The sequence below is a fragment of the Pimephales promelas genome, chromosome 3 (assembly GCF_988280905.1).
Source record: "Pimephales promelas chromosome 3, fPimPro1.hap1.1, whole genome shotgun sequence".
Lineage (NCBI taxonomy): Eukaryota > Metazoa > Chordata > Actinopteri > Cypriniformes > Leuciscidae > Pimephales > Pimephales promelas.
In genome coordinates, this window is record NC_142771.1 from 4,301,064 (window position 1) to 4,318,499 (window position 17,436).

The 17,436-nt window shown below is 38.7% G+C and overlaps 2 protein-coding genes across 2 annotated transcripts in view; both read left to right on the forward strand.

Moving 5' to 3' along the window:
* The first annotated feature begins 1,117 nt into the window (after nucleotides 1–1,117).
* Nucleotides 1,118–13,439, forward strand: LOC120463226 (GTPase IMAP family member 2-like). Its single transcript, XM_089129241.1, has 4 exons — nucleotides 1,118–1,176; nucleotides 2,812–2,901; nucleotides 6,821–6,880; nucleotides 12,853–13,439. Exons 2-4 carry the CDS (start codon nucleotides 2,880–2,882, stop codon nucleotides 13,437–13,439), a joined length of 669 nt encoding a protein of 222 aa, XP_088985367.1. The 5' UTR covers nucleotides 1,118–1,176; nucleotides 2,812–2,879.
* A 2,545-nt stretch (nucleotides 13,440–15,984) lies between these two features.
* Nucleotides 15,985–17,436, forward strand: part of LOC120463000 (uncharacterized) — a 48,505-nt gene continuing 47,053 nt past the window's right edge. The window contains exon 1 of the mRNA XM_089128998.1: nucleotides 15,985–16,641. Within this exon, the coding sequence (XP_088985124.1) occupies nucleotides 16,218–16,641 (424 nt within the window). The 5' untranslated portion in view covers nucleotides 15,985–16,217. The remainder of the gene's footprint in view (nucleotides 16,642–17,436) is intronic.

Genomic DNA, 17,436 nt, shown 5'->3' on the forward strand with positions numbered 1-17,436 from the left:
ACAGATCAATAATATTTTTGATTATTAATTAATGATAATTATTAATGTATCAGAGGGAAGTTAAAAATTTGAAGAAATTATGAATATGACGTCTTTTTTGTTGTTTTTTTTTTTTTTTTTTCTGTTTATTTGTTCTACATAGTACGGAGGCGAATTGTACGGAGGCGTATTACGGAGGCGTATTGCATTCACTTGAAGAAAAAAAATCTACCCTGTTTTTCTGAATTAATGAGTTAATTTTTCATGAGAAAAAAAAATTGCTCTTTTTTTCTGAATTAATGAGTTAATTTTTCATGAGAAAAAAAATTTTTTCTCTGTTTTTCTGAATTAATGAGTTAATTTTTCATGAGAAATTTTTTTTGCTCTGTTTTTCTGAATTAACGAGTTAATTTTTCATGAGAACATTTTTTTGCTCTGTTTTTCTGAATTAATGAGTTAATTTTTCATGAGAAAAAAGTTTTTCTCTGTTTTTCTGAATTAATGAGTTAATTTTTCATGAGAAAATATTTTTTTCTCTGTTTTTCTGAATTAACGAGTTAATTTTTCATGAGAATTTTTTTTGCTCTGTTTATTCTGAATTAACTCGTTAATTAAAAAAAAACAGAGCAAAAAAAAAATTCCATGAAAAATTAACTCATTAATTCAGAAAAACAGAGAAAAACTTTTTTTCTCATGAAAAATTAACTCATTAATTCAGAAAAACAGAGCAAAAAAAATTCTCATAAAAAATTAATTCGTTAATTCAGAAAAACAGAGCAAAAAAAAATTTCTCATGAAAAATTAACTCATTAATTCAGAAAAACAGAGCAAATTTTTTTTCTCATGAAAAATTAACTCGTTAATTCAGAAAAACAGAGTAGATTTTTTTTCTTCAAGTGAATGCAATACGCCTCCGTAATATTGTGATTGTTTTCTTTGAAAATGTTTCAATAAAAAAAAAAAAAAATCTGAATATGACATGAGCAAACCATCCTTGTTCAGTAACTGTCCTACCAACAGCCATGGCCGACAAAACAGACTTTTGTTTTGTAATTCGTTTTGAGCAGCCTTATGTCTATGCCTGCACGCATGTGTTCACGTCATTCATTCCGCCCAGCCCCCCCCCCCCCCCCCCCCCCCCCCACACACAGATTTCTAACTGTTTTCGTGAAGGGAATGACAAACTTGGACATGCAGGTATCACTTTTACATTAAAGACACTATTTGTGGAGAATTTGATAATATTTAAAAATAATACACGACGCCAAAGTATGATTTATTTTAATTATGCAGTGTTTTTTGATCTGCAGAATTAGTTGGTTTCACTTTTGTGTTGTCAGAGCAAGAGAGCACAATCTCTCTCCTGTGTGTGTGTTTGTGTGTGTGTGTGTGTGTGTGTGAAATATTGTATAATGTCTTGAGAGAATTATTATGTATATTTTAAGTGCAAATGGAACAATTAAATCTGTTGATATGAAGTGTAAAGAAATTTAGTTTCGTTGAAATGAATATCAATGTATTAAAATGGTAATTTGCCACAACACCCCAAGTTCAAGTTCAGGTTCAAAGTTTATTGCCATTTGCACAGGTACGTTTCAATACAGGTACATTGGAATTCTTGTGCGTTTCTCAGAGTCAAATAGAATAAAATAACATGAAACTATAAATCTCACATTACAATTAAACTACCAAGGACCGTAAGAATAATCTAACTGAATAAATACACATTATAGTAAATAATAATAATATAGCACATACAAAAATAGAAACTCTAAAAAATTATATATATATATATATATATATATGCACTGATCATTACAAAATTTAAAAACATGTAATAGGATACTTTTTGCCCTCCTTAATATCCTGTGCCACTAGCCTAACAGTGGCTGGAAAAAAGCTATTAAACAGACGGGCCTTGTGGGATACTGATGCTCACAGGCCTACGATGTCTCAGGTTCGTGCCCAAAACAACCATTCAGTATTTATCAGCATAGCAATTTATTAAAGCAGGCATAATCAATATTTTTAAGCAACATAATAAAGTAATATCATATAAACAAAAGCTGTAGTGTGTGCTAATGTAGTAAATCAGTGTAATGGTGAGAGGCTAAGTCCCTCCCCTTCCGGTCGACCATGGGACCTTATTTCGGAAGAATATTGAATGATAGTCAATTGCGAGAGACAACAAATATTTTGATCTGGTTTAAATTGTGCCCTGAATTACACATATGATGTTTGTCAATTTAAAAGATACATTTTAAAGTAAAGAAAGTACTGATGTGAAACCGTTGAGGTATAAGACTGTGAAATACGTAATTACAAAGACTACAAATCCCAAAGGCGCACATTTTCTCTCAATGAATGAAGCTAACTTTACTGAGTGAGTCTAATGTCTGTCATTGTTTCTACAGTCTTACGTTATAATCGTAACGTTACGCCGTCATACCTGAGTGTTTTGTACCAGACTGCACACACACGAGCAGCGGATCTCGTTTCGCTTCCTGGGAGATGTAGTTCACAGAGCGATTTTCACATAAAACTAAATGTTACATTTCTGTTTTATGACAAACTGCGACGTTTTTGACTTTCAGAATTATCTTTTAAATTGATAAATATCATATGTGTAATTCAGGGCACAATTCAAACCAGATTAAAAAATTTGTTGTCTCTCGCCATTGACTACCATTCAATATTTTTCCGAAATAAGGTCCCATGGTGGTCGACCGGAAGGGGAGGGACTTAGGCTCTCTATTATGCCCAACGAACCGACTCGGACCTCGGATATGACGTCACGTCCACACTTCAAGCATTCTAATCTCTCTCACACAGGCTGATGAACAGACAGCCAATCAGAAGTCAGAGAAGATCCTCGACTGAAGAAAGATCAGATTATCAACATGGCCACCAGAGAAAGCAGAGGTCAGAGATATATTAATAGCTGAGCATCACACTGTATTTGTAAGCATTTTATTATATTTAACTGAGTAATTTAAACTCCCAAGATGTTTTATCTTAGTCAAGTCAGACCTACATCGAGATGAGGTCTGGGAACTCACCATTAGCATACCTCAATCCGAGGAGCGGGATACACGGTTGTCTTTCAAAACAAAACTTTTCTAGACGTCTAACAGAAATAAAGTCAGTCTGGTTAGTAATAAGTGAAGCTGCACTCTAAAAAATGCTGGGTTGTTTTAACCCAACTTTGGGTCAAATATGGACTAACCCAGCCGTTGGGTTAAATTTTTACATTACATTTTTAACCCAACATTTCGGGTTTGTCCATATTTGACCCAAAATTGGGTTAAAACAACCCAGCATTTTTTAGAGTGTGGTAATGCTGTTTAATCCTCCTCTGCTGAGATCTTCAGATTTAATGTCTTCTCTTGTCTTCAGGTGATTTCGTCTAAGACTGTGTCTAAAGTCAGTTGTAGTTGTTCTGCTCGTCTCTTTTTCCGTTCTCTTCTTTCCTTCAGTGATTCTGCTTGTTAACAGGCTTATTAAGGTTGAGATGACTCCATGTTTAATATACACTGATTTTGTGGCTCAGATAAAGTCCAGTTCTGGTTTATTTCTTTGCTCTTGGCTGACATGTGGCATTGCTATGGCCTGCTTGTGGCCCAGATCTGGCAAACAGGAGTGGGCCACCCAAGGGCCGTCATTCTACGCTGCATGTATTTCACAAGTGCCAGATGTGGGCCGGATCTGGGCCGAAATACACTTGCTATCTGGGGAAGTCCTCTAGCCTGGGAAAACCCAGACAACTTCCAGCAAATTTAGATTTGCTCTGCAAGTTAGTGTAGCAAAGGGCTCATTCAAGCCCATTTCTAATCCGTCGAAATCTCGGCAGCAATCAGAAACGTTGGGGCGGGCTTTACACGATGATGACAGCAAAGCGTTGGTAAAGCAGATTTTCATTCGAACTGCCAAAACCATGTTATAAAAATATTTTTTTCACAAACCTTTTTTATCAGTGAATGTCTAAATACTAATATCAACTTACGAGGGAAACGAAGGCGGAGTTAGTGATGCCTCGGAGGCTGCTACTGTTGGAGAAATCTCTGCCCTTTAACCGATCAGAGAGCGCGCTGACACAGAGTAAAGGCCAATTTATACTTCTGCGTCGAGGGTACGCCGTAGTGCACGGCGTTGGCTACGCACGTAGGCGACGCCGTTGTGAGCATTTATACTTCTGCGTTCAGGTCTTGGTTGCTCTGCAGTACTGCTCCGAAACGCTAGGAGGCGGCGGAGGGTTTTAATGTTCCACTGTGTTTAGATTCCTCGCGGCTAGGTTACTACAAGCAATATCGACTGAAAGAGAGTGGATCATGTTGGAGTTGGAGCTTATTGGGGTGGAAAAACAGTTCACTTTAGTGAAATTACTAAAACTGAAAGGCAGAAATGAGAGAAGACGTCGGAGGAGATGGTACGTGTGGAAATCATAGACAGTGGTGGAAATGCGTAGGAGGAAATGCGATGCTACCAAGCCGACCAATCACCGATCTTGCGGTCCGCGTCGCCGCGACGTGTAGTTAAATTTTTGAAGAGGTGCGCGTCAGGCGACGGCGAAGGGTACGCGGTATGGGACGCGTCTGTGCGTATGCTATGCCGTACCTACTGCGCGCACCCTACGCAGAAGTATAAATTGGCCTTTAAGCGCCATTTTTGCCGCGCGCACCTTATGTGGACGCACCGAGTTTACTCGACGCGTCCGCACGAGCGAGAAGGTGCGTGCGGCAAAAATGACGCGTTTGGTGTGACCGGTAAAGGCCAATTTATACTTCTGCGTAGGGTGCGCGCAGTAGGTACGGCGTAGCATACGCACAGACGCGTCCCATACCGCGTACCCTTCGCCGTCGCCTGACGCGCACCTCTTCAAAAATGTAACTACACGTCGCGGCGACGCAAACCGCAAGATCGGTGATTGGTCGGCTTGGTAGCATCGCATTTCCTCCTACGCATTTCCGCACGTGCCTTCTCACGCATTTCTATCACTGTCTATGATTTCCACAAGTTTCATCTCCTCCGAAGTCTTCTCTCATTTCTGCCTTTCAGTTTTAGTAATTTCACTAAAGTGAACTGTTTTTCCACCTTAATAAGCTCCAATTCCAACATGATCAGCTCTCTTTCACTCGTAGTAACCTAGCCGCGAGGAATCTAAACACAGTGGAACATTAAAACTCTCCGCCGCCAACTAGCGTTTCGGAGCAGTACTGCAGAGCAACCAAGACCTGAACGCAGAAGTATAAATGCTCACAACGGCGTCGCCTACGTGCGTAGCCAACGCCGCACACTACGGCGTACCCTCGACGCAGAAGTATAAATTGGCCTTTTTAGACCCCATTTCGCGGCTTCTTTTGTAATAGCGCGCGTGGTGCCGCGTCCGAGGATGAACGACTTCAAGCCGAATCTGCCCGAGCATATACGTCTCACCACTCCAGCACCCAGTTTGCACGTCTAAATTGCAAAGTTCATTGCAAAGGTTTTGTTTTGTTTTGTTAAGGTTTTGTTTTCTTTGTGTGATTTATTTAATGGAAAGCACATTCTTGCTGTTCATTTTAAATAAACGTAGAGCAAATAGCTAATCAGTGTCTGCCCGTTTATTCAAACTAAAGGTGATGATACACAGGGCAACTTTTCAAGCCATTGTTGCTTGGGCACTTTCCCATTGAAAATGGGCAATACATTTCTATCTGGATAATTTCGATTGGTCTAGGGCCCTGTGTCTCATCTGGTTGCCCGTTGACGACAACATTGTTAAAAAAGTTGCCCTGTGTATCAGCAGCCGCCTTGAAATGCTCCAGTGGGAAGAAAACCGGAAGTGTCGCCTTTAATCATAGGAGAGTCGCGAATTTGATGGCGTATTGTGTTTAATGTAGAAATTAGTTATTTTAAAAATCTACATAGGCCTACATTTCTTTCATACTTTAGACTATATACAGTGAAATTCATTTGTAAATGAAATATATTTTTTATATATAATTCAGAACATAAATAAAAGCTGGAACAAACTATAATATACATATCTTAAAATGGATATTAACATCAGTAGTGTTAATCGCGGCAGCAGCTTCAGGTTAGTCATTGTTGTCTATCTGCACTTCCGGGGTTTTTTCCCAACAGAGCCTCGCTTTCTAATTCAAAATAGAGGCTGCATGAAATCAGCGTATAACAGACGAACGTCGCTCTGTTTACTTCATCGCTCTGATTGGTTTTAGGTCTATCCTATTGCGCCCAGAGGCATTTGAGCTACGTCCGTTGGTGACGCCCCTTTGGAAATGATTTGTATATGAAGCTTTGCCAGACCATAACTCTGTTACAACTGAGAAAGGTCTGGTTTTAACCAGACTACAAGTCCTCCAGAGTGACGGCCAAATCCGATTCGAAAGACCGCTGTTTGCATCAGCAGCTTCATCATCTTCTTTGTTTTCAAGTAGCTCGGAAATCACGCAGAACCATCACAACTCTGCCATCATTATGTTAAGCCCGCCCATCAACTCTATACACGATGTGATTGGCCTGACTAGAGTTTGTTTTTTCCAGCTCGAAAGGCAACTTAGAGTTGCTAGACCACACTGGCTGCAAAATAATTGCTGCCACTAGGGGGCGGCTAGATTTCTAGGCTAGTTATATCTCATCTCTCATGAAAGACATGTCCTCTAATTTTGGATTGAGGGAAATATTTTGCACATTTTAACATTAAAAGTGTCTGAATAAAAATGTACTTACATTAGAAAAATGCCCATTCTTGATGCAAATGCAAGAAAAAAAAAGAGAAACTGCAGAAGCTCGTCCTGCTGAAATGTTGAAGTATCGTAATCAAATGTTTTATTTTCTGCAGATGTTGTTCGCGGTTCATCTCGCAGGAGAAGACGCAGCATATCGGAAGATCCTCCCAACAGTAAGTCTTTATATAGATGAACACTGATTATGATTCACGTCGGTGTGAACACTCACATTGGCGCCCTTTGGTTAGTCACGAAGCGTTAAACGTCGGCGAATAACGCGCGCAAAATTCGCCCCGGTGTGAACAGGCCTTATGACATAGGTAAAAGGTTAACAAAAAATTTAAATTGCTAAATTTGTGGTTGTAAATTAATTAGAGCCCGATCGATATGGTTTTTGGGGGGCCGATGCCGATAAAAAAAGCCAGATACTGATAGGGTTGGGTATCGAGAATCAAGTATCGATTGGAACTGAGACTAACTTTTCGTTTTTCCCGGAATCGTTCAAAAGTTAAAATTTCGATTCCTAGTTTCGATATTCACAGTCCACCAAGTGGAAGAAGAAACCGCTGAACAACACCAACGAAGAAGCGTCTACCGGAAGTGTTGGCATAACCGCGCGAGTCGAACATGAGTAGCTTACGTCGGCGATCCAAAGTGTGACTTCACAAAATGCAAAATTTATGACAAAAGGAGTATTTTTACAGAAGGAGTATTTCCTTCAGAAAGGCCGTTGGTTAGCAAGGTTAGCTAAACTTTTTTGACCCTGCCTCTTAAAAGAATCGGAATCGAGAATCGCTAGGAACCGGAATCGAAACAAGGAATCGGAATCGGAATCAGAATCGTTCAAATTCAAACGATACCCAACCCTAGATACCGATATATATCGGCCGATATTATTTATGCGTATATTATAATACAGTAGCAATATTTTGTATGTGTATTATAGTACAGTACCAGTCAAAAGTTTGAAACTGTTGTATATAAGTATAATCAGAATAAATATATAAATGTTTTGCAATGATCACTCAAATGTGGTGATCAAACGTGTGTGACAAATGTAATGGAGACAGGGTGAATGAGAGAATGAGAATGATACTAGTTTGCATTGCATGTTATATTATATTATAAATACTGTTGCATAATCTTCACTAACGACTTTGTCTTTTAATTTAGTCACGTTATATAAAACATAACTTGTATCAATAAATATATCAAAAGTGTCACTGACAAAACCTTAATATCTTCTATTTTTACTCTTAATTCCTCTTACTCTTAATTTATACTATTCTTAAATAGTAGCCTAAGCAAAATGTACTAAACGTTAAACATTGTCAACAGTGTTATAATCATATAAATTATTGTGTGCGTAACGTTGCGTTATAGACAGAGCTTGTGTCTAATTAAACCAGATGTGGCCGTTATTACCCGAGACTCTAAAAGTGCCTGTTATAAAGCAGAATGGGGCATCAGTTTACTGTCACAGATTTGTTCGTGCAACGCATTTTAATCAATGTTTCATCAACCAATTGCCTAGATTTAATAAATAAGAAGTAAATATAGCAGACAATAGATCATCTCGACACGGAGGCGCCGGTTCGTGAACTCCAAATCGTCTCATAAATGAACCGAAACTCAGCGTATAGACCTGAGAAATATATTTATAATGAAACGTCTACTTTTAAACAGAACAATTCAAAGCGAAAGACAGACTGCTCTCTGTAATCTGTGCATTTCTCTCTGGCGTGTTCACTGAAGATCGTGAATCAGGGTTGTCAACTTTGCAGCGACACTGACTGAAAGCACTTGTTTATTAATAAACAATTAAAATGTCTTCTTGCTATATTTGGTGTATTCACAGTCATTACTTTTGCCAGTTCTTTGTGACAGCTTTTTCTGTGTTTTATTGGCATCGCCACCCTTACATGAATCACCGCACCCGCATTTAAAAAAAATAATCATTTATTGTTATAAATGCCGATATCGATAGTTAGGAAAATGCCTAATATCGGCCACCGATATATCGGTCGGGCTCAAAAATGAATAGGCTTGGGCTGGTAACCCAATGCACAGGACAATGATGATATCAGAATATACAGTAAATATTCATGATTCTGAAGCTGAAAATACAGCATTTTTGTAGATGAATATGCGTGCACTGACACTTTCTAGATATATTAAGCTTGGTTTACACCTATTGAAATTTCTAGCCACTGGGGGACCATATGCAGGCTAGGGAAACTCATATTAATGTTAAAAAAAAACTCAGAAAGTGAAAATTTCATGTCAGGGGACCTTTAAACATTGGAGAATAGCCCCCTTTTTCTTTTAGGGCAGTAAATCTAAACCCAAGAAGAAAAGTCTCTGTCATTAATGTGGACATTGCACTTGATGAAGCTGGCTGTCAGTCCTGGCTGGGCACCCTATTTGACCACATGGAGTCTGTGCCACAGCTTTTTGCAGATACTCACCGACCCCACTCGGGGACCTCTGGTTCAGGTAGGGAGCCGAAGACCATTTTTATTTTATTTATTTATTTAGATGGGACAATGCATATCAATGAACGTACAAGCATAGTCGAACGTAAATACGCCGGATTTAGCACAATGCTAATTTCCATCCGCTGTCCCCTAACAAAGACAAACACAATCCAAAAATAAATAAAAAAGACACAATATACATATCAAGAAAACACATGTAAAATAAAATATACATATACATTATATATATATATATATATATATATATATATACATATACATACATACACACACATACACATAAATAAATTAAGAATAGTGATAATCATAAAATCATAATCATTTCCACAGGGATTCCTAGTTCCTGGCCCACCCTGTAGACTCTTGACTCTCTCTCGGTAAGCCCAGAGACTCAGGGCTATGTGTCGGTCCCATTTGCACTGCTGACTGATTATCTGCCCTTAGCCGTCCCCAGACTGCGTAATGCTTATGAATCTAATGTATTTGATTTGGCAAAAAATCAATGAGATTTTTATTGCATTGTGTTTTTTAATATTTACATTGTATTGTCTTGTTATATATATAAATATATATACACATTTTTTTATCATTGTGCGGCACATTGGTTCACCTAGGTTGCGATTAATGGTGCTATATAAATAAAATTAACATTGACATTGGTTAGGATGGATAGCTGGGTGGTCAGGGTACGGTTAAAGCGTTCCACCAATATATCATTCTGCGGATGAAGGGGAGTTGTGTGTGTCTTGCATATACTCGGGAGTCAACACAATTGGAACACTTCGTTATTAAAGGAGTAGTTCACTTTTGAAAAAACTTTTGCTGATTATTTACTCACCCCCATGTCATCCAAGATGTCCATGTCTTTCTTTCCTCAGTCGAAAAGAAATTAAGGTTTTTGATGAAAACATTCCAGGATTTTTCTCCATATAATGGACTTACGTGGGAACCAGACGGTCCGAGGTCCAAAAGACAGTTAATAACAGTTTCAGATGCAGCTTCAAATGTCTTTAAACGACACCAGACGATGAATAAGGGTCTTATCATGCAAAACGATCGGTTATTTCAAAGCTTATTCCAAAAATGTAACTTTTATAAGGACAAATGCTAGCCTTTCTCCATTCTGTGAGGCGCGTTTGCAACGTCACGTAATACGTAATTACGTTCAAAAGGTCACGGGCGACGTAGCCGGAAGTACAGAGTCAAAATCGTCCGACATCGTTGTTTTACCTTTTAATTCCCTTTTTTGTAAACAGCGTTTGAGTTAGTTTTCACGTTCAACCTATGCGTTCAACTTGTAAACACTGACTCTGTACTTCCGGCTACGTCGACCGTGACCTTTTGAACGTAATTACGTATTACGTGACGTTGCAAACGCGCCTCACAGAATAGAGCAAGGCTAGCATTTGTCCTTAGAAAAGTTACATTTTTGGAATAAGTTTTGAAATAACCGATCGTTTCGCATGATAAGACCCTTATTCATCGTCTGGTGTCGTTTAAAGACATTTGAAGCTGCATCTGAAACTGTCTTTTGGACCTTGAACCGTCCGGTTCCCATTGAAGTCCATTATAAGGAGAAAAATCCTGGAATGTTTTCATCAAAAACCTTAATTTCTTTTCGACTGAAGAAAGAAAGACATGGGCATCTTGAATGACATGGGGGTGAGTAAATTATCAGCTAAAGTTTTTTCAAAAGTGAACTAATCCTTTAATATTACATCCCTGGTTACTGTAGATCTTGCCTAGTGCTCTAAAGTGGCAGAAAATCTCATCCACCAGCTTCTCTGCCGTGGTGGCCGCAGTCAGTACATCTCCGGCCACTTAGTAAAGTAGTCCATGGCAATTAAGACGTAACGGATTCGGGAAATGGCCGGAAAAAAAAAAAATTTCAAAAAATGTTTTGTAGACCTCTGCTGGGAAACCGTCTGGACCACACGCTTTTCCATTCTTTAAAGAATTTATTGACTTTTTCACGTCATCGACTGTAATTTTAGCACCAAGTGACAAATTATCCTGCAAGTCAAGTTTAGGTAGCTTAAGCTTCTGAAAAAACATAGTCATATCCCTTTCAACATCAATATTCTCAGATTTGTACAATTCACCAAAGAATCCTTTAAACACATTTGTTATTTCATCTGATGTATAAACCAATTGACCGCTTTTATCTCTTATTTTTGACACTGCGGACTTACGTTTTTTTAATATTAATTAAACTTGCTCAATATTTTGGAGGTTTATAAATATCATACTGTTTATACTTTTGTAAAAATAATTCTCTTTCTGTGTTTTGGATTTCCAATGAATTAACCTGATCCCAGCTTTCAATGGAAAGACTGCTTATGTTTAGTCTCAGCCTCGTGTAGTTTTGACTTTGTTCATAAATAATTTTCCTTTTCCTAGCAATACAGTATGAAATCATCAAGCCTCGAAGACAAGCTTTTGTGTTAACCTGGTTTTATAACCGCGGTTTTATGTTAATCTAAACCGCACTGAGCCAGACTCAACTCTGTTCACCTCTTTTCCAACCAGAATTTCCATTTCTGCACCAACACTTCCAGTTCAAAACCAGCATGTTCAATCTCACCGGCTGACCTCACTTCCAACTCACACGGATCTCGCGCTCCTGCCTCTAAAGCCATCGCAGAATCGATGCAGGTAGTTCGTGCACTGGCTCCAGCCGCTTCTCTCTCTCCCAGCCCGGGTGTCCGCATCGCGGCAGGGGTTTCTATTGCGATATACTGTGACACGATATATTGTAACAGCCCTAATAAATACATATTTATTTTTAAAAGTTGCATATACATAATCCACACATCTACACATACATGTTCTGACCTAGATGTATACAACTTTTTATTTTTTTACATTTTTTTTATTCTTAATTTTCTTAATGTTGTTTTTATCCTCGTGAAAGTATGCATGTAGCCAGAGCTCCTGAAAACCTAACTTGCTAACACTTGGCGAATAAAGCTCATTCTGATTCTGAATCTGATCTCATCGAGAAAATAAATAAGGTAAAAAACAAAAGAGTACACCAATATCATCAAATATTCTGATTACACAATTAGAGATTTCGGGAAGGTAATCAGAGGACCAGAATTACGAACTCTGTTATATGCAGAGGTCACATTCTGAGTTGCAATGCATTGAGAGTTGAGTAGTTTTGTTGATATAAAAGAGTGACGTGTTTGAGTCCTACTTGGAGTCAGATGTTTGTATCACAAGAAAGACAAACCTCACTTACAGAACTGCAATGTTCAGCTGCCGTGATAAACGAGTGGCTTTCAGGAACGGTAGCGGTAATTCAGACACTCTCCCGCAGCGCAGCCAGAGAAACACTCAGAAACACTATCAATTTTTTGATAGTGACAAAACAAAATTTCAGTCTTGTCCAAAAACTCCAGCAGCTCAACCTCCTTCAGTCCACTATCACTCTTTTTCAAATCTCAATTTGAAATTTTGATCTGCTCCTGATTAGTACAGTGTTTTTTGGGCGATGTACTTTTCCATTTCTGCCACAGTCTGCTTTAGTCCAAAAACAAAAATCTTTTTGTGTGGATGTGATTCAATTTCTGTTGGTAATGTTGATGTTTTAAAATGAAAATCTTGGTAAAAAGTCACACGTGTGTGTGTGTTTTGTGTTTCAGTGAGTGATCTGAGAGTTGGTCTGCTGGGGAATAGTGTGTCAGAAAACAGTGAAGTGGGAAACTTCATATTAGGACGAGCAGCGTTTGACAGTGAAGCTCCTCCAGATGTTGTGGAGAGAGTCGGAGGAAGACTGAAGGACAGACAAATTATCATCATCAACAGTCCTCAGCTGCTCAACACACACCTGTCACTTCGTCAGATCACGAAGACCGTGAGAGAGTGTGTGTATCTGTCTGATCCAGGACCTCATGTGATTGTTCTGCTCCTCAAACATGATCAGTGTTCAGCAGAAGATCAAGAGTGTGTGGAGAAGGTGCTGGACTCTTTCTCTGAGCAGGTTTATCAACACACCATGGTGCTCACGACACAAGAGCCGACTCAAACCAACGACATCCTACAGAAAATCATTCAGAAATGCTGTAACAGACACTTCAGTCTTCAGGGAAACGGCTCTCCTGATGATCTTCTGCAGATGTTTGAGGACATCAAGCAAACGAATGATGGACGGCACCTAGATTGTGCTGATGGTTCACAGTATTTCTCAATGAAGCATCAGGCCAAAAGACGTGAGTGTGATGATATTTGATGTTTCTACACAGCAGAATCCCCAGTGTTAAATTAGCACTCCTCAGTGTACATATGTGTCCACACTATAGGGTGTTAAAATTAACACTAAAGCAGTGTTGAAGTTGATGAGATAATTTAGTGATTACTTAAGTGATTGATCAGCATTAGTGGTGACACCTAGGGCCTATTTTAACGATCTGAAATGCAAGTATCAAGCGCGAAGTGCAAGTAACTTTGTGGGTGGGCCTTTGGGCGCTGTTGCTATTTTCCCGGCGGGATTAATGACTTGTGCGCCCAATGCAAGTTTAGAAGGGGTTGGTCTGGAGTAGCTTCATTATTCATAGGTGTGGTTTGGGCGTAACGTGAAATAAACCAATCAGAGCGCCATCCAACATACCCTTTAAGAACAGGTGCGCATGTTGCATGACGGATTGTTATTATAACAGCGGGTTTAGCAGGCGCGAGCCAGGAGCGTTCACAGCCGATGAGACCGACGTTCTCGTCAGGACAGTGAAAGACAGAGAAGTGGCGTTGTATGGGAATGGAGAAACTCTCGCACATCAGCCTGGGTTAAACATTATATACGTAATATGTTTCTTGCCACTATTGGGCAAACAGGTCTGATCCTTCAGTACTACAATTAGCCTTAAAAAATTGGGTAATTGGGTTTTTTATCTTCATGTAAACCACAGTGATTTCCCTCATGTGTTCATATTTTTCCTTGTTATAATGTATTATTTGCAAAAATAAAAACTGCTGCATCTGTGTTGATGAGAGAATCAAAGTGTATGCGCATTGTGCACCCGCTACATTATAGCCAAGCATGCGCGCTTAAAATAGCATTATGAACAACGCGCCACTGGCTTTAGACCAGGTTTTTTCTGGTCAGTGGCGCAATTGTCTTCTGGAAGTGTAAAATAGCACCAGGGAATGTTTGCGCCGAAACACGCCTCCTTTTTGCGCCGATCTGCCCAGGGAGCGCAAGTTCATTTCCGAGTTTACCGACGTGCGTCTGTGGAGGAAAAAGCCCGCTCTGCGCAGGTGCAAAATAGGAATGAGTCATGCGTCAGTGTTCAAAGTCATTTGTGTAGGGTGCAAGATAGAGCCCCTTGTTTTAATAAGCAGAATCACTGAAGGAAAGAGAAACAACAAGAACAGAAAAAAGAGAAACACAATAACTACAACTGACTTTGAGCGATTACACATTATTGCACTTAATATTAACCAGTTTGACTTTATTTCTGTCATACATCTACAAAGGTTTCAACAGAAGTTCAACAGAAGTTTAGATGGTATTTTTTGTGGCATTTTCCATTTCAAGTCACCATTATGGTGGTCCGTGTTTGCTTTTGTTGAGCTCTTAACCATTTTCATTTTTTAAGGTTAGCCTAGATTTTCTCTGACATTTTTGACATTGCGTTTAAAAAGCACATTTGTTACTGCAAGAGAAAACACAATCTGCTCACATAATGTAGTGACCCGAGTCACTGATGTTATTCAGAGTCTAAATCTTTGACTATATACTTTGTCTTATGTTAGCATTGGTGCCCTGAGATTCTACATCAAGAATCAGCACATGAATCTCAACAATGGTGACAATAAACAAACTGGAGACAAACAAATCATCTCTGAGCATCACAAAACAAACTACTAAAGTTGTAACAAAACAATAGCAAAATAAAAGCAAACAGAAATAAACAATGAAAATTACAGGACAATTCAGCTGCATTATTTATTATAGTGAGCCATGGATGTGTTTTGATTGGTGGCTCCCATCATGCACTGCAACATGAAGCATTTGTGTGATTGTCACCATTGTTGAGATTCATATGTACATTTTTGATTTTTGTGTTTTTTTCTTCTACTTTAAGATTATTAAAGATTTACTGGAATTAGCTACTGTAATAAATTATTAAAGCATCTGTATAATCAATTTAAAATGCTGGGTGAGATGAGTGAATCAGGACACTACAGGATTGTAATTTCATCATCAACACATAACCATAATGAACAGGGCTATGTTTACCATAAACATCTTAAGCCTGACTTGATTGTAGATCAATTGCAATAAATAGTCTGTATGATCAAAATAGGCTTACAATTCTTTCAGGGAATGCAGCCCAGGTCATAGTTTCTCTTGCCACAACAAATGTGCTTTATAAACACAGAGTTGGAGCAGCCATAGAAAAACTAATATTAAAAAGTAAAGGCTCAAGAGCCCAACTAAAGAAAACACTGATAACTATAATGATGACTTGAAACAAAACATTCCATAAACATTACCATCTAAACTTCTGTTATATCTAAATAAGACAGTGAGAAGATGAATGACAGAAATAAAGTCAAACTGGTAATAGTACGTGCAATAATGTGTATTGGCTCAAAGTCAGTAGTTCTTGTGTTTCTCTTTCATTCAGTGATTCTGCTTATTAACATCAGGTGTCTTCAATAATGCTCAATCATCACTTAATTAATCACTTAATTATCTCATTAACTTAATTAATTTTTAACACCCTGTTGTGTGGGCACATATGTAGACCGAGGAGTGCTAATGTAACACTGGGGATTTTGCTGTGTGATTAATGAACAGTTTTTTAATGTTCTTCTTCTATCAGTTTCAGAAGGAGAGAAGCTGAATCTGGTTGTGTGCGGGAGCGACGGCACATTAAAGTCCTCCATATCAGAGCGGATCCTGCAGCAGAAAGACAGAAGATCAGACGTGGATCTTCATGGTCGTGTGATCAGTCTGGTGGAGCTTCCAGCTCTGTTCAACACTCGGCTCTCAGAGGAGGAAGTGATGCGGCAAACTCTCCGCTGTGTGTCTCTCTGTCATCCTGGAGTTCATGTTTTCCTCCTCATTATTCCCGATGGTCCACAAACTGATGAAGACAAAGCAGAAATGGAGGAGATCCAGAGGATCTTCAGCTCGAGAATCAACAAACACATGATGATCCTCATAATGCAGAACTCAGAGCATCAGACAGAGGAACTCAATGAAGAAACACAGTCTGTTATTAAGAGGTTTGGAGGACGACATCATTTCTTTGGTCCCACCACACAAGTGTCCACATTGATGGAGAACATTGAGCAGATGCTGGAGGAAAACAGAGGAGAGTTTTTCTCAACAGAGACATTTCTGGAGGCACAGATGAAACAACTGATGAAATTTAAAGAGATGGAAAAGAAAATTCATAAACTAGAGACACATTTACAGTCACAAGGTAATGACCAGATAATCAGTGTAGACCTTAATCAGTGGAGCTAGAAAAATGACCTTTCATTCTTTCATGACCTTTCAATGTCATTTCATTCATACCAAATTCTACAGACGTTTTATTCTTTAGTATCGTTTTATGAATGTGTATTTTTAACAGAAAAACTGCAACATTCCAAAGTTCTTAAATTTGAAAATATAGAAACATTCTGATTGTGAAAAACACAAACTCAAATCTCAAGCTTCAGAGTTCCACAGGAAAAGTAGAATAAAAAATGAATTAGAATTAAAACATTTCAAATGTTCAAATGCAGAACTACTACAATTCTCTGCAGTGAACGTTTTGCTGTTCTTTTATAATCATACAGATACACAGGAAAAACCAACATACGCCATTTTCAGTTCCCTTGTGGAGTAGAACTTCGACTCTGTGTCATGGTGTTGATACAATGGGAAGGCTCCACATTAACTGGTGTCTGAAGTATGTGTTAATACACTCGAATCTTGTTTAGCTATAGCAAGTATGAGTGAGACCGGCTCCTGCCTTTCCCCTGGTATTACGTCCGCTAGGGGTAAGACACAATAAGTTGAAGACTGAAGAAATGCGACAGGCTTCCAGCAGGCCGTCAGACCAAAAGAACCAAAAAAAAAGAAAAAAAGAAAACAAACCAAAGAATATAAACACCATAAATTATAACAAGTGTTACGGCCCACTCGTGGCCGCAACAATATAGGAAACCAACACGAGCGATCAATATAACCAACGTACTTTATTGAATCAATCTAGGGGTTTCACAAAATG